The sequence below is a fragment of the Rhea americana genome, unplaced genomic scaffold (genome assembly GCF_003343005.1).
Source record: "Rhea americana isolate MKP2758 unplaced genomic scaffold, rheAme1 scaffold_20, whole genome shotgun sequence".
Classification (NCBI taxonomy): domain Eukaryota; kingdom Metazoa; phylum Chordata; class Aves; order Rheiformes; family Rheidae; genus Rhea; species Rhea americana.
In genome coordinates this window covers 417,103-441,428 of record NW_028186150.1, presented here as the reverse complement: position 1 = coordinate 441,428, position 24,326 = coordinate 417,103, and the positions used below count along the sequence as shown (strand labels likewise).

General features: G+C 43.2%; 1 protein-coding gene across 4 annotated transcripts in view; it reads left to right on the top strand.

The window, feature by feature from the left end:
• KCTD15 (potassium channel tetramerization domain containing 15) overlaps positions 1 to 24,326 on the top strand; it is a 44,893-nt gene that overhangs the window by 1,970 nt on the left and 18,597 nt on the right. For 2 of the 4 annotated variants that reach the window (XM_085303751.1, XR_014895709.1), the window contains one exon: positions 4,754 to 4,929. In XM_085303751.1, coding sequence (XP_085159877.1) covers positions 4,766 to 4,929 — 164 coding nt within the window. In that variant the 5' untranslated portion in view covers positions 4,754 to 4,765. Of the gene's footprint in view, positions 1 to 6; positions 19 to 3,217; positions 3,251 to 4,753; positions 4,930 to 24,326 lie in introns of those variants that run through there. The other 2 variants (XM_085303750.1, XM_085303748.1) reach the window with 2 other exon arrangements.

The following is a 24,326-nucleotide window of genomic DNA, read 5'->3' as shown; positions in this document are numbered from 1 at the left end:
GGGTGTATGGAGACAAAGGTAATTGCGGAGCCGCGACCCTGCGGCGAGCGGGGTGCAGGCGCTGGGAGTGCAGGCACTGCCGTGGAGCGGGGTGCGGGGTGCAGGCGCTGGGAGCGCAGGCACTGCCGTGGAGCGGGGTGCAGGTGCTGGGAGCGCAGGCACTGCCGTGGAGCGGGGTGCACGGTGCAGGCGCTGGCAGTGGGCACTGCCGTGGAGCGGGGTGCGGGGTGCAGGCGCTGCGAGCGCAGGCACTGCCGTGGAGCGGGGTGCGGGGTGCAGGCGCTGCGAGCGCAGGCGCTGCCGTGGAGCGGGGTGCAGGCGCTGGGAGCGCAGGCACTGCCGTGGAGCGGCGGCAGCGCCCGGCCAAGTCTTCTGCCTGGCCATTCCCCAGCAGCGCTGGCAGTGGGCAGGCCGAGCGGCTGCGGTGGGGGATTCTACTCTTGGTGCTATAATAGAGCTGCTGTTAAAGAAATAAAGGGCTCTGGGGAGAAAAAAAAAGGGGGGGGGGAAGCAAAAAGAAAGCTTCAACGAGAATCCAAGAATCCAAGGAAGGATCCAGTCAGGGAACGGATGTTGGGGCTGATCTCACTGCAGGCGAGCCAGTGGTCCTGCCGCAGACCGGACCCAGTGCCTTCGGTAGCCGCCACTAGCTGGCTGCGTGTGGGCCCGGGATGCCCTCTTCCCACATCCTCTGGGGCAGGAGAGCTGTTTCGTGGCAGGTCCTTAAACCTGCAGTTTTCATTTCATGTCTTAAATGTGCATGAAGGAATTAAACTGCACAAGTGAATAACAGCATTAGTTTCAATTAATTTTTATCCTGGCAACAATAAACTTTAGAAACAAAGCGCTCTTACATCCTTAATTAGTCTTGCCTCCCATCTGTAGTCTTTTAAGTGTCTGTTCCTTGATTTAACTTTGTCCCTCCTTCAGAGCAGCCTCCTTTTTCATTCTGCTCCTTTTTTTCTCCTTACCCTTCCAGGCTGCTGCTTGTTTCTCCCCTGCAACCTTTCACCTCCCATGTCCCTATCTGTCTGCTCTGTGCAGTTTATTTCTACTGTATTTTCCCAACATCAACAGCAGCATTGGTTACCATGGCCCCGAGCTATGTGCAGAGGTGGGAAAGCTTCATCCGCCCAAAAGTTCTTACACTTTTGAAGTCTTTCTTTTAGTAGGATCTGAAATGTATCATCTAGAGTGTGTATTAAATGAACAGTATTCCTGAAGGCTTTAGAGCAAGAAAGGCAACACCCTGGAAAATTCTGCAGTCTTTCAGCATTCTCTGCCCTAGGGTTATAGCCCTGGGCACGGAGCTGAATGGAGCTCTTACAACTGCCTTCTGTTTACCTTTTATGGTTAAAATAACAGCTTAGCAAAGAAGCAACTTCATGGAGAAACGATTCAGTGAAATCATCTCAAGCTGTAGCAGCATAGCTAGTTTAATCACCCCTAGAGAGCTGAACAACTGTGAGCACAATGGGACACAAAATCATTTTGTGTGTAAATGAGCATGGCATTGTGATTATTTCACTTTGCATGGGCAAATAGTTTTTACAAGCAGTACTTATGCAGTTAGCTTAGAAAGGCAGAAAAAGATAAGCTGGCTCTGGAAGATCTTGGCGTGTAATGTTTGAAAAACTAAATATTCAGATAATTTGGGAATCAGGCTCTATTGATTTTGCCTTTAGCAGGTTCCTGTGTTACTTATTAGAGCAGGGTTATTGCTTGTGCCACTAGTTGGGATGCTACATCCTGTTGTAGGCAACTAAAGAGCCAGTGTTATTTTACATGGTTTAATAAATGAAGTTTGGTAGTGTTTTTGCAATRTTTACCCTTAAGGTTTTAATTTTCACATCAGTATTAGAAAATACGTGCATAAAGACTTTCACTGGATAAATATATTTAGGATTTTGCTTTGTGCATAAAATGAAGACATTACTCAATGTGATGAATTTTATCAGCGTTTTGCATTAAGAAGAGGAGAGCGTCGTTAGAAAGAGGGTGAAGGCACCTTAAGAAATTAGGATTGGGAGGGGGGAAGGAGGGAGAAATAGAATTGTTTTCAGTGTCCTGTATGTAACGTTTAACTATTATGCCCTTTGATAATTTAGTCATACAAAAATGATTGAATTCCACAACTTTAATAAACATACTGGATTCATTTTTAAATATGAATCCTCTCCAATCAAGGAAAAAGCTTGTGTTTTAATTCCCCTTCCCCTCTCCACCCCCCCCAAAAGCCAGTAATGTCCTCAATAAGTATGAAAAGCCATAAAAGTTAGAGAACTATTTTAGCTTTCCAGTGTTTTTCTGTAATTAAGTGGTTTTTTTCAACACATGCTGTAGCTGAGAGAAGCCAAAAGCAGAGGATTGTTCAAAAGGTCCCTCCAGTGAATAGTATAAATTAAATATCTCGTGTGTGAGTAGGGCCTCACTGAGAATCTCAGACACTTTACAGATCAAGAAATTTACTGGTATACTAACATTAAACAAAATCCTAAGATAGCAGCTGTGTTTAAATATGCACAAATAGATTGAAGATCGCTTGATCTTTAGCTATCTGTGCATATTTTAAAATTGAAGTCTGTATTTCAAGACAAAYGGTTAAATGTAGGACTCGTTTACAGAGGGCTGTAAGTCCTTTGATTTCATTTAGGAATGGTAACGAGGGGTGCAGATGAGTCCTAATTAGGCACTTGTTTTGGGGAAACTCCAGGAGATGTATTTCTAAGGCAGCTCTGTACCGCACAGGGTCTGTACCTTTATCATTAGTAATAATAGTTAGGGTCTGAACAAAGACAGGGTTGACATTCAGCCCGTGTCTTCTGACCCTTTCATTGAAGTGAAGGAATAGAGAGGGAGCATGAGTTTACACTGCTCTTTGGTAAGATAAAAGAATCTTTGTCTGTGCTGGTAGACAGATGAGGCACCCTCAGCTCAGTAAACACGTTGCTCAGATACTGTAGGTACTTACATGCTAAGTTGTGTCTGRAAGTTGGTTCTTTTATTTATGGCATATGGCATATTTACTAAAGCTTGCCCACAACAGGCTCTTGTGGGAAACAAGAAAGCAGCATCTCAGGCATGAAAGGACTCAGTCACTTTCCTTGAAGGTGGTGCTGTAGCGGAAATGTTAATGCCAGTTGCACAGCGCCTGCCACAGAAGTCCTAGGACAGAGCTGGCATTCGCTTCGTGCTGGGTGCGGGTGCCCGCCGCGCGTTCGAGGAGCGGACGATGTGGATTCGTAATGGGGTGATGTATCTCTGCTGGAGAGGCAGAAAATTCGCGTGAGCTGAGTTAGATGGAGTACAGTAAAGGAGGATGTTGCCATGACTTACGAAGCTGTCCAGATGTATTAAGATTTTTCAATCCCTTTCTTTATAGTTCAGCTAGATTTTTTTTTTTCTTTTACAGAGAATGTTGCTAATTGTGTGTTCATTGAGTGCTGTAGCCAGGAATCTTTTGCAGAATACTTCTTGCTAAAAGAAAGCAGAGACCAGTTTTAGCATTCGAAGAAACATGCTGCAAATAATGTGGGAGAAATGGAAATTCACTTTGTAATATTGTATGAAAAGTGCTTGTCAGATGTAAGGAAGAGTCTAGATGTTTGGTAGCATGCTTGCAAAACAAAATACCAAGAAAATTAGATTATATTCAGAAATGTCTTCAACTATAATGTTTTGCATATGTTGCTTTACCCATAAGGGGGAGAAAGGATGGACATTTTCTTCAACTTTATAAAAGATTGAGTATTTTTTCCTTTTGAYGTATATGCTATCTATACTGATTTAACTTAAATTAGCTTCACGAGACAGAATACTTAATGCAGAATAAACTGTGCTGTTCTTACTGAAGAGGATTTTTTTTTAACTTTAGTAGTCCTTTCTATTTTTTTAAATACTCCTTTTTTTTTTTTTTTTTTTTTTTTTTTTTTTTTTTTTTTTTTTTTTTTTTTTTTTTTTTTTTTTTTTTTTTTTTTTTTTTTTTTTTTTGCTTTTTGCTTTTTATGTCAGCTGAAGATCTTTGGACTCAATTCAATAATTTAACTAATTTTCAAATATTTTTAGTGCAGTAAATATCAAGTGTATTATTAAAAATGTTTATTTGTAATTTCACATGACAGACTGTAGTAGTTTCTAACGCTTCTTGTCGTGAAAACGTGGGTCAGTTTACACGTCTTTCCATTTTCACTGCTTTCAGGTATCAGTTGCCTTCAGTTTAAAAGCTTATTTCRTTCTTTATTTCTAATATTAAAACTTAACCAGAAATTATCCATTTATTTCACAATTACTAAAAAACATAAAATTGATCTTAGTTTGATGTGAAATTTACTACATGTATAAACTAAATGCCTTAGGTACTGAGAAAGTCACTAATTTAGAGGTGTCTCGTTACTGAGACAAACTTGCAAAAACCCCTGAATCCCAATTCACAAATTGGTTATTCGTTTGTCAGGGGATATTTCACATCTAACACATAAGCCTGCGACCTTTAATTAGAATTTTGCAGTTTGTTTTATGCCCCTTGAGGCTGACACCTTGAAAATTTTTTTTCTTGATTTCTTATTGCTAATAAGCATCTTTCTCTTCCCCTCTGGTACTTTGAAGAAAATGATGCAAATACACTTAATTACAGTGGTGGCAATAATTTGTTAGCTGAATATGTGATCAGGCAGATGCAAAAATGATCTGATTAGATCTGTGATCACACTGCTACATTTAAGAGAAACTGTTCTTTTTTGCCTTCCATTTCCAGGAGGGAAGAAGCATGTCCCGTCTGTCTCTGACACGATCCCCAGTTTCACCTCTGGCTGCTCAAGGAATTCCTCTCCCAGCCCAGCTCACCAAGTCGAATGCCCCTGTGCACATCGATGTAGGAGGACACATGTACACCAGCAGCCTGGCCACCTTGACAAAGTATCCRGATTCCCGGTAAGAGCTCGGCATTTGCAGGCCTTCTGCCTCTTTCTTTTCACTGCATGGAAATATGCGTATACCTGTGAGGAATATTTCAATGTGAAATACTATTTATTATATATTCACCAGTTACGAATAATTCAGTTTCCGATTTATACGTTAACTTCACTAGGGTTCTATAGAAAAAAGAAAAAGGCCTGTAAAATTTATATATTATTTAGAGAATCTATTCATTTTCTTTCTCAGCGTCTTCTGCACTATATTGTTACGTTTGAAGCACCTGTTGGTGTGCCTGTCCTAGATTATTTACAACTACACCAAGCAATTTCTTTCTTTCAGATACATTTTTTTTTTCTTTTTCTTTTGAGAAAACGGAACAAYGTTGTTACACTGGGACTAGAGGATGCGTCTGTTGGCTGGCAGTAATCCTAAAATCAGTCGTAGCTCTGTTCTCAGCTGATGTCAGTCTCAGTGACGCTGTAATCATTTACTTTGGGTATATTTCACGTTTTTGTTTGCAACTGCATATTAGATTTAATCTTTGCATGATTAAAGGTAGCTGATTTGTGCTAAACATGTTAATGACATGTTTGGCAAGGGTTATTCCATTCTGGCCAGTATTATCGCAAAGGAGACTATAGATATGTCTAATTGTGAATACTTGTGGCATGAGAATACATTTGTATAAGTAACAGAGTCTCTTTATTATCTGCCTGGGTCCCGGATCCGTAGGGTGCTGGGCACCTCAGCAACATCAGGCCTCTGATGGGAGGGTGAAAGTTATTGCTGATTTAGGGGTTAAAGCACATTTCATTGGAGTATTCTGTTAGATATATCCCACAGTTTTACATTTACAGTAAAACACTAAAATAATTTGGCTTTTTTGGCATTTAGGCTGTTTATTTGTTAGAACAGTTAAGTGCCTCATATGTAACCAGCAGAAGGTGTGAGATGCGCAGTATCAAAGTGTCTGTCAGACTGGCCGAAGGAGGCACTTTGGGCTCAAAAGCAAACTAGGAGTCAGGCCAGCCGGGTTATTTATCAGAAGATCTGCTACCTGCCTGGCGAGTATTGCTATAAGGAGATAATTTCTTTTTTTTTTTTTTTTTTTTTTTTTTATAGCTGATCTGTGCAAAAAAACTGTTTTTATTTGAGGATTTTTCCTTTAAAAGAAGTAGGGATTTTTGCATAGATTTGGCAGTTTCCCAAGCAATAAATGGCATTTATGGAGACACCTTGAAATGCCTCTGATGTCACGAAGCATATGGCTGTGATTTCATGCCAAGGAGAGGTAGCTGTTGACATGGTCTATGGAAAAGAAACAATTATTAAAATACCTAATTTTAAAGTTGGGCCAAAGGAACATGATTTTTCTGGACAGTTCCTATTTAGTGATGTCTGTGTGGTACTTATTTAATCATAGAGAAGAAATCTGTTCAGTGGGGAGAGATTTATAACASAGAAAAACAGACGGATGTTTCGTAGTACAAAAAGTACAGAGAAGATGCAGCATTTGTAATGGAGCAGCACATCTGCTTCCACATTTAAAAAAATCACTGCTGACACTGTTTTTAAAATATGCCCCATATCTGAGTTATTTAATAAAAACTTCTGTTATRTAAGCCTTGGGAAAATATACATAAATTCACAGCTTTTATTTAGGAAGAATGGGGTACTAGTTTATCTTCTTTTTTTCTGTTTGCTAAAATAATGGAAATGTATTTCTTCTAGTTTTGTACTTTTATTTAAATTAAAAGTATAAAACTGTGATCGGAGCTCATATACTACATGATGTTTTGGCGTATACTGTCTTACGTTTGTGTTGCTGCATTATCTTGTAAGGCTTGAATGCTTCCTCAGCTGCCCACAACCTCACCCCCCACCAATACCTTAAGTAGGACATAYTGCTATATAGGTTATGAAGTTGGATAGACTGTAGAACTTGAATTTAGAGTCAAATCTTTTTTTTTTTTTTTCGTTTTTTAATTAGGCTTTGCAGAGTGTTGCATAGTGGTCTTAATTGGCACCTACCGTTGAGTCTGGCCCGCACTCTTTCCCAGTTAAGTCAAAAGTTAMTCACAGTTGTTTCAGTGGGACAAGTTGAGCTCAGGCTGATGTTCTTTGCTCTGTTGTGCACCTCCCATAAGGACACAGAGTGTCTTCACCACGGTCTGGGAGCAGGAGCAATCCTGGGTCTCTCACTGATGCTGGAGGAGGGGAGGTAGGTTTTCTGAGTGAGACATCTCGTAATAACACCACAGCACAACTAGCTTCTGCTCACAGATGACACACAGGGCTATATAGATAGGGGCACGGCCGTAGTCATCCACATAGAGCACTTCCTGGATTATTTGAATAGGGCATTAAACTCTTGGTTTGAGCATGAGCTTAAAAGCTTCAAATCTGAGCAAGTAAACAAATTTGTAGATTCTGTTTCATGAAAACACATAAGCATGTGCTGAAATGCTTTACTAAATCAGAGATCCAGCCACAGAAACTACAGTTTGCACTCACTGAAAATGAAAGCTGTGGGAATAATCTTCCTGTTTATTTGTGTTACAATCTCTATTTCCTTCTGTATGCTCCAGAATCCTAAATATACTTTTACCTCAGAATTTACACTGTACAAGTATGTTTAAGGACAGGTACAGATTGTGTGCRTGTGTATAAATATAACCAGGGTATGCATGCACACAGACATCACATGCTAACGGGAACTAGAAAAAACATTAAATCATGTTTATCCTTCAGAAGTACTTAAAGGAGGCCCTACTATCCTGTTAGGTCCTGAAAAAACTCTGTTCACGTTGACTTCAATGGGAGGGAAGTGTTCCCAGCGGCTTGCAAGATCAGGCCCAGCAGGAGCAAGTATAGGTATGGCCAGTTCCTGCCTCTACCTGCTTTCCAGTCACCCCTCTGGTATGATATAAATTACACCTGACAGCAGGCAGCGTGATACWTTTCTTATTGTAATTTGTTAGGATCGACTGTGCTCAGCCCACTCAGCTTGCTGTGCTTGACTGTTTGCAAGTTATGTGGTTGCCTCTGATTCATGCAAACGCAGGGCCTGATTCTGTACGTCTTACTCCCGTGAGTGAGCAGGTGAGATGTGAAGTCAGAGGGCAAATTTGGCATTTCAGTGTTCCTGGAGTTGTTTCAGAGCAACTTTGAGTACGTCTTTGATGTTGTTTATATTAGAGCAACTGCTGTGAGAAGAGAATTTGTCCATTGATTGAATTTGCATAAGTAAAGGGTACCAGATTAGGCATTAAACATGGTAGACGCCCTCTTTCCAGTAAATTTTTATGGGCTACATCAGGTCTGTCATCTAAAGAAGAGAAAACTCAAACAGCACACAACTGCTGCGACGAAGGCAAAGAGAGTTAAACAGCCACTGTAAGATACACTTTCTAAACCAGTCATGTTCACCTTACTCATTACTCTTACGCGCCTTCCAGATTGGCTCTTTGAATGACACATTGTATAAACAAGTAAGCTGGCCTTTCAGAGCGTGAAAGGCAGCGAAAATGAGAAACACATAAAACACTGTGATTGACAACAGTAGTCATGCAAATGGTCTCAGAAGTGAGATTATTAATCCTTCTTGCTACAGCTACTTGAGCTTGTACCCCCTAGATTGCCATTTGAGTTAACAAGCTTTGGAGGTACAGAGGAGGATGACACTGCCTTATCTGGATTTGAGGCTCAGTTCAACAGTTTATTTCAAGTAAATTCTCCCCCTAAAACTACCAAATCTGGTAGTTACGAATTACAGGTGTACAAAAGAAAAATTGTTGATTTCAAGCTTACGCGCTCTTACCATCGACATTTTTTTTTCTAAAATAGCTAAACAGAGAAATTACTCATCTCAGAGCAGCTCCTGTAGAAATTTCATTTAGTTTTCACCCACGCTACCTCTAAAGCAGCCCTTTCACACGTTGACACTTGAATATGGATTCACATGGCRAACTGTAAAGGCTGCAGAGGCTCTCGCACATCTATGAAGTGAGCTGCAAATTGCATTTCTCCTATGGCATGAGACAGTTCTTTAAAAAAAAATACTAGAAGTCCAAGCTCTTGATGTGCGGTCAGGAATGTCCAAAGATATTGCCAGATTATCCAGTCTTGAGTATTAAACCTTATTGACTTTAGGTGGAAAAGAATTAAAAGTTTCCAATCCCTATTTACCACAGCAAATCTAATCTTCAAAATTTCACTGCAAGTTTTGATACGATTTTGAATTTCAGTTTGAAAGCTGAAAAAAAAGTCTTATCCAAATTCAGTCCTTTTTACAGCCCTATATATATATATTTATAGTGTTTATCTCAGAGAACAGCTGTGAGCACTTTAAGAGTTGCTCTGCTATGAAAGGTAAATACTTTTACCTTACATTCCTGGCTAATTAGTGTTTGTTGTATAACCCTCTATTAAAGATAAGTATGTTCCTTTGTTTGAAATATATTCTAAAATGTCATGCTTTCAGTAGCATTAATACTGTAACAAAACGAAGGGGAATATTTTTAGTTAAAGTGGACATTTCTAAGTGGGACTGGTGTCACACAGCCCTTGTGGAGCTTTGCCAGTACCAGTTGGTAGCACATGGTGTTGGGGACCTATCAGACTGGACCTGGCTGTCTCAGCCTTTCTTCTACCTCAGTAATGTCCAGCACCCACCTTTCCCTAGTATTTCTGGCAGTTTTGTTACCTCTTTATGAAAATGAAACTTTTTAGCCCTGCTGCCTGCGACATCCAGGGCCAGTGCCAACATGACGGATGTCCCCATCTCAGCTCTCAACACCTTGGCTGCATCACTCTCTTCTCTGGAGACTCTTGAGCTGTAAAGAAAACCAACACAGGCTTTTTAACTATTTAAAAAACTAGTGACTTGAGGTGTTACACGGTATTATAAAGTTTTCGAGGTATATCTTTGCCCCAGTTTCCTATGAACCCATGAACATTTTTTGCATTCATGAAGCAGTCTCCTAAAGCTTGTGTCTTCTCCCCTGAATCTATACCTCATATACAAACTGTCTTTCATGTATAAACTCACATCTAACTAGCTCTTCTACCAATCCTTCTGATTATAGCTGCTCTGTAAATATCCTCATTTTTTAATTCCCCTATATTTTTCCCCAGCACCTTGACTTCTCTGGTTGTCAGCACAGAGCATTAACTCTTCTGATTCTCTGCTAATCCGCTTTTCTGCAGATAGGCCAGGCCAGGCTGACTGACCTGCAGCAGAGTGCTCTTCTCCACATTTTAGGACCCTCTGTTATCATTGAGATACACGGAGCCCTGACAGCACATGCATGCTGACACTGTAGAGCCTGATTTTCTAAGTCATCCTTTGTACTAAGGATGTGCTGGATTCCTCTCTGTATTTTTTGATTGGGAGCAGGGAAATTCTTAATTCAGATGTGTTTAAGGTATATAATTTTACGGACTTCTCACCTTTGAGAACATCTCACATCTCCTGCTCATGTAGCCAGTGATACTGGCTTTCCCATCAAACCTGTGCATTTGTGATGTTGCTAGGAGATGTGAGATGTTCCCATCTGCCTCCTTGAAGCCCTTCACCACAGCAGCCCTGAGCCCCTGCAACATCATTACTGCAGACACTAATGTACGTATTTCCCAGCTCCTTCAATCCGCCTCTGCTCTGCTTTGCTTGATGCATAGCTCACCCACCTGGCATGTGCACGGTATCTTGTCCCTCTTCATAACTCCCTGTCCTGTGCAGACCCGCTAAACAACACTGTTTTAAACATAATAAAAGACTTGGGCAAGCCTGCCTGTCATTGCACGTTTCACTTTCCATAAGCTATCAGTCTTCGCACTAGTGCCAGTTGCTTAATGCTCTGTTGCGGCGCGGGGAACGAGGCTCAGGCTCTGCAGGGCTACTAACAGTTGTGTATTATCCAAAAGGCAGTTTCTGAGTCTGAGCCAGCAGCCCACATTCAGGCAAAGCTCTCCAAAACGTGCCTGTATGTGAGCTGCAGCACAAAGCTCATTAATTTTAATAGATACTGTAAACTTAAAATGTACAGACTTTAAAGCAAAACACCTGAAGAGGTAGGAGCGAGTGCTTTTCCTGTGCTAAGAGATGTAGACTGTGAGCACAGTGCATCAGTGCTGCATACACATAACTTCCATCACGTATCTCGGCAGAGATAGGTGAGCTTGCCATGGCATCACCTTGGCTCTGCTGCTCTGGAAGGCCATCAGGTGTGTGCTACAGATGAGAACAAGTAAAGAGGCAGAAAAGCAGAGGTTTTGGTCACACGCAAAGTCTTTTCTGAATTAACATATGGATTTTCATGGATATGAAAATCATTTTCTTTTTAATTTCATTCACATGCAATTTAGAGGCAAATCTTTTGAGTTTTTCTTACTTGGTTGTTGACTGGGTATATCTCTCTTTGATTTCCAAGGGAAATCTAACCATCAGAAAACTTAAAGAAAAGAAGCCTAAAAAGGGCCTTTTCCCATCCCATCCTCCCCTTTCCCTGGGGTGCATATGAGCCTGTGAATGTTACATGAGAGAGAGCTGGAACAAGCAAAAGGACTCTCATTCCCAAGCTGCTGGATCAAATAATTTAAAAGAAACCATTCTTTGCCCATTTGTAAAATGAAGTATTTCTGTTTTACAAGTGTGCTGCATGGCCATGTTCACACAAGTCCATGCAGTGCTTAGACGTGCTCCCAGAAAGGCGCAAAGTGTTGGCTGCTATGGGCAAATCTGCATTGCTGCTAGGWCTCATGCAGCACAGCTCCCCGGCAGCACGCGCAGCGGTGTGGTGGGTGGATGGGAGTAACCGTTATCCCTTGTGGTCAGACTTACCGGAGATGCTATGGCCCAAGGACCTCCACCAGTCTGAGCACTGGGAGTGCCACAGCATGACCTATCGCAAGTGATGGGCATACAGTTTGGTCTCTCTGAAAAAAACAAGGATGTGAAAAGGATGTAATTAGAGCTGGACATAATAACTTAAGATACCCTACCACTACCTTTCACTAAAGGGAGAAATTTGTGGATTCAGGGTCTGTCTTGAGGAAACTGGGGTGAGCCCGTGGAAGCACACTGATGAGGAACATTCCTGCATCTCGCAAAGATGTAGCTGTGGTGCTAAAGGCAGATAGGCCCCATAACCCTAACTGTTCACTCCAGTGGCTGTAGGAGATGGGAGGAACAGAATTTATACGGAAACAGGTTCCTCAGACCTGTCTATGTCCATCTCTCCAGGAGCTCGTACTRCAGGCAGGTAGGGAGCCACAACAGAGCTGAGCTGTCTGCTCTGATAAAGGTGTTTACTCCTTCCTGGACTTCACGCACGTTGCCTTGCCCAGCACAGCTGCTGCGGGGGGACTGCCCACAGGCTCTTGAGAGGAAAGCCGAGTTTACCCTCTGGGAGCACACGTCTTGTTTTAATTGGGTGCTACAATTGGGGCCTGTCAATGAATGAATTATTTGTATGTTTACTTGGAATATTTGAGGAAATGTACATGAAAATGTTGCATAGCTAGTCTCTGATGAACATTTTTTTCTGAAATTATTATTTCTCTGTATATATTTAGAGCCTGGGTTGTGTGATGTTCTAGACATAAATGTGTATTACAGCATTTAGGGAGGAACAGACAAAGCTAATAACAGAGAGGAATAGATAGCAGATCAGAGTCATCTGACTTACAGAAATAAAATTATGGCTCTATTGCTAAGCATGGCACAGACTGCTCAAAAAACTGAATTTGAGAAATTTGCACATTGCTGTCTAGATACTAGCTTATTCAGCTTGGCTAGTCAAAAGGGAAGAACAGCCAGGGGACTCTCTCCCTCTGAAACCTTGTGTAGTTCATACAGCCTAGTTCTGGTGAGTAGAGATGTTASTTACCGTCCCTGAGAGAAGTTGTGAAGATAAAGGTTCAGCAGTGTCTCCAGTAATTCTGGTGCAAAACTCACCTGACTGTTTCTTGTTTTGTGCTCTTATTTTTGTTATTCTGAGATGATAACCTGACTGAACATTTAGCACGTCAGTAATTCCTACCCTTCCTGTTTACAGTGGGCTGAAAACTAGTCTGTTTTGGTAGAGCTCATAAAGAGAACCCAGCAGACAAGGAGGCCAAAATTCAACTTTTTTTGTTATTGTTGTTTAAGGCACTACGCTTATAGCATTTTTTCAGGTTAAATTCCTGTTAGTTGGTCAAGTCCTTTGTCATCTTCCTCGTTGCTTCTTTAGCTTACCACTTACTTACTTCTCACCTGACACAACACTTTGGTGCCAGCAGCACAGTTTAAGTATTTTTCAGCAGTCATTTCTAGGGTGTTAAGATGAAAAATGAAAAATATCAGCATTAGCAGAATATTTTGAGAAACCTCTCCCATGGGATGCTATGGAAGCAAGCTGTCTCCTCCTTTTAGGTGCTGCTAGCAGAGGCATGTTGATCATGCTCTTCCTGTTGATGAAYGTGGTGTAAAAAGTATCATGTCTGTGCTCACTTTCACAGTCATAGCAGCTTTACACTTAAAGGGGAATCTCCTGTATTGATTTCATCTTTGAATACTGTGCATCTGGCGTATCTCATGGAGAGAAGTTATGTAGAGAGAGGTAGTGTTGCACTGGAAATCATGTCCTGAGGTCACAGATAACCACTGCACCTATGAAGCAGAAGTGTTACCTCTTGATATTTGATCTTTGAATATACATCACTGCTGTTTGTCTGTGTAAGTCAAGTTTTGATTTATAAAGACCCTGAGTGGCCAGTAGGCATGGTCTGTTTAGGGGGCTATTTCAAGAACTACTTAGGAAATTTATAAGACTCCCTACATTATGAAGCAAGGGGGTATCTGTTTTGTAAGGAATGTGTTATGAAATGAATTTGTCTCTAGGCCTACCTTAATTATTTTAATGATCCCACTGGTGGCTGTAGTAAGTGCTGTTCTGTGTATATATTGTGACCTACATGCTTGTGATCATTTATGAAATTTAAGATTTAAACATATATTGGACCATATTAATTCTTTGCCTACGTTCACTGAAATAAATGGAGGTGATTTTGATGATACTGATGTTTTGGGCCAAATCTCTCTTCTAGGTGAAGTCAATGAAAGTTTTACCATAGTCTTAATTGGAAACAAAATAGTCTTTTAGAAAACTGTCCTAATAGATCTGGCCAAAATAATTCCTAGTGTAACCCTTCAGCCTCTGTGGAATAATATCAAGGATGTGTATTGATACCACAGGTGGAAAGCAATTACCAGAACTTGAACATTATAGTAAGAAGCCTTTGTTGATTATCCATGGTACTTATTCCCAAAATATTTGAAGGTATATGATCAAAAGGCATTTGAAGACAAAGAACCCTGCCTTATGGCTAGGTATATGTATGTCTCCTGGTCAAGTGGACTTTCCACATAGATGATTCTACTAGTTTTGAAGGAATTACTCCAAATTTGTACCTGTATAACTGAAATCAGAATTAATCCAGGCAAAAGTTAATAAAATCTTCAAGAACAAAGTGGCTATTTAAACAGAAGAGATATGTAGGCATTCAAAACACAGGATTCATATGTGAAAGCCTAAGAGGGGATAGATCTCATGCACAGGCTAACAACATGCTGTAGAGCATACTAGGCTGTAGCTAATACAGGTTATGCCACATGCTGCTATTAGCCACTCTGATTTTGCTACATTTCCCTGTTGCATTTATATGATAAATTGTTGACTATACCTAGTCCTTGCAGCACATCAGCTTGTTCCATTATGTTACACTGACATTAAGTGACCAAAGAGGTAAGTATCATCAGGTCACTCTCATCCCTGGTATAACCCCATAGATACAAATGGAGTTACACCAGGAAGTTGGCTCTTCTAACTCAATTTTATAGATGGGAGAAGCTGCAGAAATTTAATTAAATGCCATAGTTATGAACTCATTTCTCCATGCTCTTTCAAACAGATAGCCCACTCCTTCACTTCATCTACTGGGATTAATATATATTTTAATCTTTCGATGCTTAAAAAAAGTAAACTTTTTTTTTTAACCCAATTCGTTCTCATTTGAAACTCTCTTGTGCAGGATGATTATTAGCTTACCATGCACGCACTATTGCATTCCTTATTGGTGCAGTCACTGTGATGCCTGCCTGCTGGAGAGGGCACCAGGACAAACAGGCTGGCTAGGGTATTCCTGTGTTCATGTGTACTGTGTTGATTTCACTCTACTGTAGTATGGTATGCTTTCAAAGGCTAAAATTGCTGCTTTTCTATCTGCTGAGGACCACATAAAGCAATCCCTGAAAGGAATCCTGCACGCAACTGCTGGGAAGCTCTTATGCAGCATTTGCGACGTTACTCTTGGTCAGACTTAGAAGGGATCAGTTGACAAGCACTGGAAACTGAAATTTGCACCGTAAAACTGAAACGATGAAGGAATCCCAGTCCAAAGGGCAGGCTCCCGTTACGTCTGTGTCTAATGGAGTGCAGATGCTGCCCAGTGCTGCAGGTAATCCATTTAAATGTGGTAGAAGCGTTTGCAGCAGCAAATCCCTCTCTTGAGAAAGCCAACAATGAAAACCAGGGACTCTRTTAACATCTTTGCTGTCACACTGCTCTGTAGGTGTTACACCAACAAGATGTGAGTACGATTTACACAAAGGCTGCAGCGYTGGCTGATGGGAAACTTGCTATATCTTGTGGGAAGCAGTCACCTAAATTTTGCAGTTGCAAAACTTCCATGTAATGTCACAGGTTGATTTGGGAAGTGGTTCTCCATGGGCATCAGCAGATTGCARTAGAGAGAAACAGGCGTTCTGCTTGTGCTGGGGTTGTCTGGTAGTAGATGAGGGCTCTCCTTGGGGCAGTAGCACTCATCTGCTGTTGAATGAAGAAAAAAATCAACGATGGCTTTCTAATCTTGCAGGGAAAAAAAAAGAWGAAAAAAAAGCATTGATTTGTAACCGGCTCCTGATATATTTCCTCTTCTGTTCACATCCTGTTATATTTTGTTTGCAGACTGGAGGGTTAAAGCTGGAGCCTGCTTCTGCTTTCACTTAAGTCAAAGGATGTTTTGGCCTTGACTTCACTGYGACCAGAATCAAAGCCATGCCCATAGTATTATATTTAAGAATGAATTTTTCGCAGTCATAAAAAAGCCAGGTTCAACTTTTAGTAGTACCTCATAAGAATCCAGCATTTTATGGTTTTCTTATTATTTCAACATTTTGTCTAGCTTAAGTCCCTAGTCCGAGTCTCCTGTGTGCTGCAGGTGTATGGCTACCTCCTTCCTTGGTGACAGGTCCAGGGCTGCCCCACGTTTCCTGGGATGTGGCCATGGAGTCTGGCTGCTCCTCGTGACCTGTTGTCATGTCGCTTCCCCCYGTTTCTGTATGGAGTTTCCTCAGTTGCATCCTGCTGTGGTAGCGAAAGATTTCCAGGAAATACCATCCAGGTTTTGTCTTCCATCTGGTGATTGCTCAGGCTCCCCAGAAGAATTATTACCCAAGTACTCCTACTTGATGCAGAAAATAAGGATGTTATTAGTTGTTCTCCCTTTAATATTTTTAACAAAACATTTTTGACATACTCAGTTACTTTAAGGGAATAGCTAGGAAAAATATGTTCAGTATAGCTTAATGAAATGTAAAAATAAATAGGAGCACCACTGATTTGTCATTTTAACTGTGATAACAAAAATATGGCTGGAGAGAACTAGGTGCAACTTCCAGATCACTTGTCTGTAGAGAATTATAACAGTTACAGCCAGCTGCAGCCTTTGGTCTGCCTGCAGCTCAGAGACATCTTCATGGCAAGGCGAGCGGTGCTGTGAGTGACACCTGAGGTGTACAGCAGCAATGGCACATTCTGGGGCTGTGCAAAATCGGTATAGCTTCTTCACYGGAGGATAAAGGATGGGCTGCAGGAAAAACAAATACAGGAAGAGTGTAAGATAAGCCCCCCCCCCCTTTCTTTTTTCCATATTATCATTCCCAGSRACATTAAGAGCTTTACCTCTTTAGTAAATCCAGCATACCAACCAACTGCCCAAGCAGAGTGAATAGTTTCTTTTAGCAGAAAGCCAATTTATCCTTACCCAGAGAGGCAGGTATCATCCCTGATTACATCAGTGGYGATTGCCCCACGTGATGGAGGCAGAGCTGGGTGCTGTGGGTAGGCTTATGTTTGTGCATAATACAGATCCAGTCTGATGCTGTAAAGAGTCCCTGTCAGCCTGGGCTTGACAACTTTTTTCTGCTGACCAGGAAATAAATAAATAACTTAGGAAAAAAAAGTTCAGCTTGAGCAAGGTGAAGTATTCTAGCTGCTTGCATGAGCTGTAGTAGGTACTGAAGTTAATGTGTGAGCTCTGCATCAGTGACATTTTGCAAAAGGAGTGGCAGGCCTTAAGTATCCGGCTTGCTTTCTCCAGCCGTGCAGTGAAACATGCTGGTTTCACAGCACCCACACATGCAAAGGATGTGGAGGGCCAACTTGCACCCAGAAAGGTAAATGAGGGACAATCGAGATTTTTCCTGGTTTCGCTGAGTCTTAGTGAGAGTTTCACCGTTGACTTCAATGAGCAAGAATTTAGTCTATTTATATTAAAATAAAACTAGTATCTACATGTTTTCCAGCCTCCCAGAAGCCCAGTTGTACAAGGCTGATGTTAATGGAACTAATGTCCAAACTTAGTCAGATTTGAAAATCTTAGTTAAAATATTTAGTTAGCTCCTACTTAAAGTTACAGCAAGTAAGCAAGAAGATAAAGGACGAATATTTGCTGCAACTCTTTTCTCATCAGGGCCCTCAGAGTACCATGATTTAGGGGGAAGAGAGGTTTAAAGGAATAGCAAGAAAAGGCTTGCATAGGCAGGAATGTTTTATTTGAATTGTTCATCTTCTCATAAATTAACAACATAATTCTGTTGACTGCCCGCAACTCCCACAGAATTTGAACTGAAATGCAGTTCTTGCAGGATGGGGACCTTTGGGTAAATAGGGAACATTACAATGCTAGTTTGGGAATTTATTTTAATCAGAGAATTTTTATTCCCATGCTGATTTTCATAGGCAAAATCTAGTGTAAATTCTCTATTGACAAAACATAAAAGGCCAAGAACTCTCACAGGCTCAAATCAGAGCAGCAGCAACAATGAGATAATGAAAATACAATACATTCAACAGTATATATTTGTATCAATACTTACAGCGTTCACCAACTATTTAGAAGAACCTAAGTTAGAATGAATTAAAAGTCATAAGAAGTGGAAAAAATGTTATTGTTGGAAATCAAGTGAACAGATACTTGTTTACATTAAAGAAAAAATCCACAATTTAAAACAAAGAGATGAATTCCCAGATACACTGATAATACTTACRTTGTATGAATTCCTGTGAGGTTACCTAGACTTTGACGTGTATCACCGAAAGAATAATACTTAGCTCCTGCCTGTAACAAGTTCTGTGTTTTGGAAGTTCATATTTGGTTACTTCTGTTAAAAATACGCAAGACAGCCAGACTCTGCCCTTAAATAACTCTCATTGAACAGTTACCACTTACTAGGAGTAAGAGTAGCAGAACTGGCCTATCCTGAACTGCAGTAACCAAACCACTGCAGCGCRCTGCCGCGCAGCGACACGCCAGGCACATCCAAAGCCTGGATTCCAGTGATAGTTGCTCCAGAGCAACCTGGGAAGCTTTGCAGAGGGATTTTGCCTGGCTTAGTCAGTATAGGTCAAATACTCTTTGGATGATACGAGTAGTGCAGCTGAGGACAGCCTGAGCGATTCCTGGCATGGGTCTTGGCTGGCTCACGGGTGTGTTAACTGGTCAGTGCATTGGTTTTTACTGGGAGGAGGCCTCCATAGCACTGACATCATTCATAACGGAGCTGGTGGTGCCAGTTCTAGCCTGCGGTCAGCTCCTGTCCAAGTCCCACAGAGTTTTATGCCAAGGATTTTCAGGGCAGTAAGGCCAGGTTTTGGTCCGGTTGCAGCTGCGTGGTGCCTGTGGGAGCCTGTGCAGCTGCGGCCCGGGCTGAGCACCGGAGCTGTGCTCTGCCTGGCCCCGAGAAGCTGCCTTACACAAATCAGCCTTTTGAACAAGTACCCTAGACTGGGTACGACTGACGTTACGATGCATGTCAGAGGCTTTAGTGAGGTACTTAATTTATCAGGACCAAAAGGTATATTTAAGGATCAAAACATAATGGAAGGCTCTTTTTCACTTTCCCTATTACAAAAGATTAACAAGATTAGTGGAACCGTGTCAGTGGTGTGTATGGTGCTTTTACGGAGAGATGCAAATCCTACCTGTGTTGAAAAGTTTATTTTTTCTTGTTGAGCACAGCGAATGCACTTCATGACTGAAGACTTAAATAAATGTGGCAGAGTTATGATGTGTGTATAGAGTGCAGGCTGTTCTGTCTGTATGTGTCTCTACTTATCCAGCTTATAAATGTGGCTACGCAATGAACGGAATGAAAGAATTCATAATGCAGCAATTAACATAGTAGAAACTGTTTGTTTAGTGAAGTCTTTTTATAGCTGTTAAAATAACACACTAAAATATACAAACGCTAGTTTAATAAGGCAAAATAAAATCATTAGCCTGATTTAGGGCTGGATTCTGCCACCATTACTCATGCTAAGTGGTGCTTTACTCACGAACTGCTTCCTGCTTGGCGAGGTGGCTGCAGAGCCGGGCCCCCAGGGAGCAAATACTCTCCYGAGAGAGTTGGGGTGAGAGACTGGTGCTGATGGGCCTAACTCCAATCCCGCAGTGACGTGCCAGGCTTAGAGTTACACCAGCAGGGTTATATCAGAGCCTAAATTTCCCCAGACATTGGTCCTCTAGTCATTGCTGTTTGACTGCGCCCTCCTCCTCCTCTTCCTCCTCCCCCAGGACGCGAGGGGAGGCTTAGCCACGCTGATGCCAGACCATAGTGGCTCTTGCTTACTAGAGAGTTTTTTAAAACAAGAAAAGACATTGGCTTCTGTGCCTGGGATTAGCATTTCCAATTTCTGTCTTAACTGCTAACCTATATATGGGCAATATTCTCTCTATAAAAAAAATACGTATCAAAGTCTCTCTATARATTTTTTTCTGTAAAATTATGTCTCAGTCACTCCAAAGTGTCTTAAGCACRGGCATGGGCAACAGAGGGAAGGGAAAAACCCATAGGATCTCATATCCTTACCAGGAATTATTTGCAGTATTTCAGAAATAATAGGTACTTTATATTACAGTGTATTTTGTTACCTGTTGCTTCAGCGGACTTTAACTGATAGTAACAGAGAACGGTAAACATAATCATCCTTGAATTTGTTACAACTACAAAATGTGTTCTGTATCTAGTTTTGCTTTTTAGGGGTAGTATTAAAAAATCCTTCCAGAACTTTGTTATACTGATTCTGCATGGTGGATGATAGTGTTCTTTCTGGATTATTGACTTTTAAAAATACATGTTGATACTATATATACCAGCTCTGATCTATTGCAAAAATAGATATTCTAGCCTGAACAGCAAAATATGCAGTATTAAATCTAGGTAATAGATCCTGCAGTTCCTTCAGGTGCTTAATAGTTAATGAGTGTAATATCCTTCAGAAGCGCTGCGAAGCGAGCGTACGGCTCAGAAAACTCCTGTGGCATGCCAGGATCAAAGTTAAATGGCAGGGACACAGGGTTGGGGGCRCGGGGGTGGATGAACCCGATACCTCGAGCTTGACCCGTTCTCCCTCCTGGGCGGCGTTACCTGACGGTCCCCGTCGCCGAGCGCTGAGCGAGGTGTTTGGGCTGGCAGGCCTTGAGACCTCCCTCTCGTGGCTGACCGCGGCGGCTCTCGTGGGGCGCTGCGTCCCCGYCGCTGGAGGAAGGCTTGGAGCCCCTGCGCGGTCGGGCGGCCGGGCAGCAGTTCGGCCCGTTGCCTTTCACTCCGGTCGCAGCTGAAGGGTTGAACTGGGGCAAGAGCCCTCGTGAAGGCCCGGACCGGTGCTGTCTGCCCTGCGGCGGCTCCGCGGGAGCTCACGCGACACCCTGCGCGGAGGCTGCCGCAAGTCGTCGGCTGCGTGATAGAAACTACGGAAACGTGGAAAACGCTACGGTACAAATCCAGCGGTGCTGTCGGCTCCTGGCACCACCGCAGCGTCGGGACGCAGGCGGGAGATGCGGCCCCTGCGGCGGCCCCGGCCTCGCCTCCGCTCCTCTTTCCTGGAAATTACTTTGTTGTGATAGGAGAAGTGACAGAAACTTCTTAGCCACCTGGGTGACAGTGTTGGGTCCGGACACATTTTAGTCTTCCCGGCACCTCTGCTCCAGTTTGCAGCGTTTTCGCGTGTGCAAAAGCAGGTCACAGAATTTCTCCTACCCGCCTTGAACAAACGCGGAAGAGATGAGCAACCCGCTCRCGCTGCGCAGCGGCGCGGCGGACACAGCGGCCCCTTCTGCACCTCCCCTGAAATTAGAGGAAAAAAGACGCGTGTTAGTGACAGTTTTCTAAAGTGCRCATTCCCTGCTGATTTGACATTGGGCAGGAAAAATGTCTACACAATCAATTTTTAATAAGTGTAAACAGCTGAATTATGAATGACAAAAATATCACTGAACAGTTAAATATTAATCGCGTAATTATTTAAATTAATGCTTTCGGCGCGATGGGGTGGTGAGGAGCTCTGCCGAGGGGGCGTCGCGCAGCGGCCGGAGCCCGCGCTCCCGCGGGAGCGAGGTCGGTCCTCCCGGCGGAGGACGGGGAGCTGGCCTCACCGGGGCGCACGGGTGGAAACCGCTGCCTGCAGGTGCTTAAGTACAGCACGTTGCGTCCTCCCCCGTCCCAGGAACTAGGAGAAGAATTCGCTGGCGATCTTTACCTTGCGGTTGGCTGCCTGCGCTGTTTGTTTTTAATCTAATAAAAGGAGATCTTAATATCATAGTGAAGTCAGTATAAYGCTAGAAACTTGCCCCTTGGCATTTTGGCTGAACATTATTGAGAATGTAAGAGCCTGCACCAAAACAAAAGAAGCACAAAGACGCTGCAGCAACGCGATCAACAGGTCGTCTTGTGAAAAAGTCGGGAGGAGCCGCGGAGAGCGCCCGGCGCGAGTTACGGGGCAGGCCCGGGGCTGGAGGCCGGCTGCTGCTACGCGGGGCCGCGGGCAGCTGTGGTGCGACGCAGGAGGGGGACCGCGGCCGAGGGGAGCCCCGCGCCGGGGTCGGAGCTGAAGGGCGCTGGGAGCGCTCCGCACGCCGGCGGCGGCAGGGCGAGCTCGAGATCCTGAGGCCTTTAACGGTTTCGGCAGGTCCTGCCGTGATACASACTCTGCCTGGAAATTAAATCTGGGACAAAAGCTTTGAAAGCGTTTATAAAGTACAAAGTGAAGTGTCTCGTGCAACAGGTGGGAATACCGGAGAAGCGTTCATTGCTCGGACTTACCCGTCTACGTAGGATAAGAGTTTAGCTCTTTTTTTTTTTTGCCTTCCACCTCTTATTTTCCTGAAATTGTTACAGGCAGCCCCGGAAGCATCGTGCCTGCCCGGCATAAGCAAGTGGTTTCTCCTGAAGATGGTGTAGCCTAATTTCCCCACCAGAAGGGCGCTGGCACCACGTCCGCTCGTAGAAGCGGCCATCCTCCGGGGTGAGCAGTGCCCGCGGAGCTGCAGGGCTGCAAGCTCGCGCCGCACGGGGGAGAGCTGSGAGGCAGCGGAGCTCCCCCAGCGCCTGCCCCTCGGTATCTCGTTTCTGAGTGAACACCGCAAAATCTGCGCAGTACAAAACCGTGCCCATCCCCTCACCCTGGGATGACTTCGTCCACTCTCCAGCATGCGCGAACACTGCGGGTCCCGGCTGTGGCACCCTGTGAGACACTGCGAGCCAGAATGTCGTAGCCCACGGGACCTCTTCAGTGCGCGTGACTTCCCGCTGCGGCAGGTACACGTCTGTCTGCTTCCAGCCACAGTCCGCTCCTGCACAAGACAAAAAGGTTTCCATAATTTCTAGACAGCATGCAGGCTCTTGTTTCTCTGAATTGCCCTAAATCCCTAATATTTGCTATGTTAYTTCCTTAAAGAACAATCTGTACACATCTTGCTTCCCAACTTCCATACGCTGCATTTTGTTCCATCCAACCTGAGACCTGTCCATGGAGCAACTCAGCATCAGTTGGRGGTTTTCCATGCTCTTTTTCTTGGCTTTGCATCCCACGATGCCTGTCATGCGGAGTTTGCATTAGAAGCTGTGTGCTTCTGTCTTGCAGAGTTCACTTTGTGCTCTCAAGGTGTTGCACGTGCCAACAGGTAGAGAGTTTATRCTGGTGAGAAGAGGGAAGCAGGAACACCTTGTGCATGCAGGGTTACAGCATACTGCACTGAAGTTTGTTCTTAGAACACAGCAGCCCCCTAAACCGTCAAATAAATCCTTAAACTATTGATCAGTGTTTTGGGGGTGACAGTTAAGTCTTTCAACACTCTGCRAGTTTCTTTCCCCAGCAGTAATTTTGCTGGTGAAGAAACACAGCTCAGGGCACTCCACAAAGGCCTCAAAATTTGTGTTTTGTTTTCATTACCAAAAAAAATACCACGGGTACTTTAAAGAACAGCCCATCACGATTTTGTATCCTGTGTTCCCTGCACCCTTCCTTTGCTGCCAGCCTTTCCGCCAAAGCACCGCGGAGCTGAGCCGCAGCCCCTGCGCTGCTTTTGCAAGCCTCACAGCGAAAGGCCTGYGAAGGGGAGGAGGTTTACGACACAGCCCAGCTTGTTTAGGTGTAAGGTGAGTTCTCAAAACTTTCAATACCCAGACAAATTTACTCAGTAAATGTATGGCACTGAATATTAAGTTGCTGTATCAGAGTTACCTCTGTTTTCCGTCCAGCTCAGAACAGCACACAAGCTCCTGTACATGTCAAGGGAAACAAATTAACTGTCTGGTTCCTGGACTAAAATTTAACACTGTACAAAGCAATACATTTAGCCGTCTCGGGCAAATAGCCCTAAAATAACAGTGGAAAGGAAAATAATGAATTACTGGAGGCTCACTGAACCCTGGGATTATATAAATTAAATGTTGCAATGTGAACTGGATTGTTTTTTCTGATACAGTTGAAAGGCTAGAGGTTGAAGAAAAAGCAGTAAATGTATTATAATTAGGGTTTGGGGAGCATTTGGTTATTCTCATAAGTGAATCAGACCAGCTGAATACTGAGTAACAGAGACACGAGGGAAGGAGAGCAGGCAGGGGAACGTGGAGCTTGTGCGAGAGGGCAGAAGGCTTTTAAGCTGAATTCAGCGGGGGGTTGCTAAGTCCGGTTGCAGTTAATATCTCGAAAACTAATTCAGAAATAAGTGGCACGTTAATTAAATTTGTAAGTAAACTAGAAAGCGAGAAGACGAGGCCGAGGCACCGCTGCCCTGCAGGACCCGGC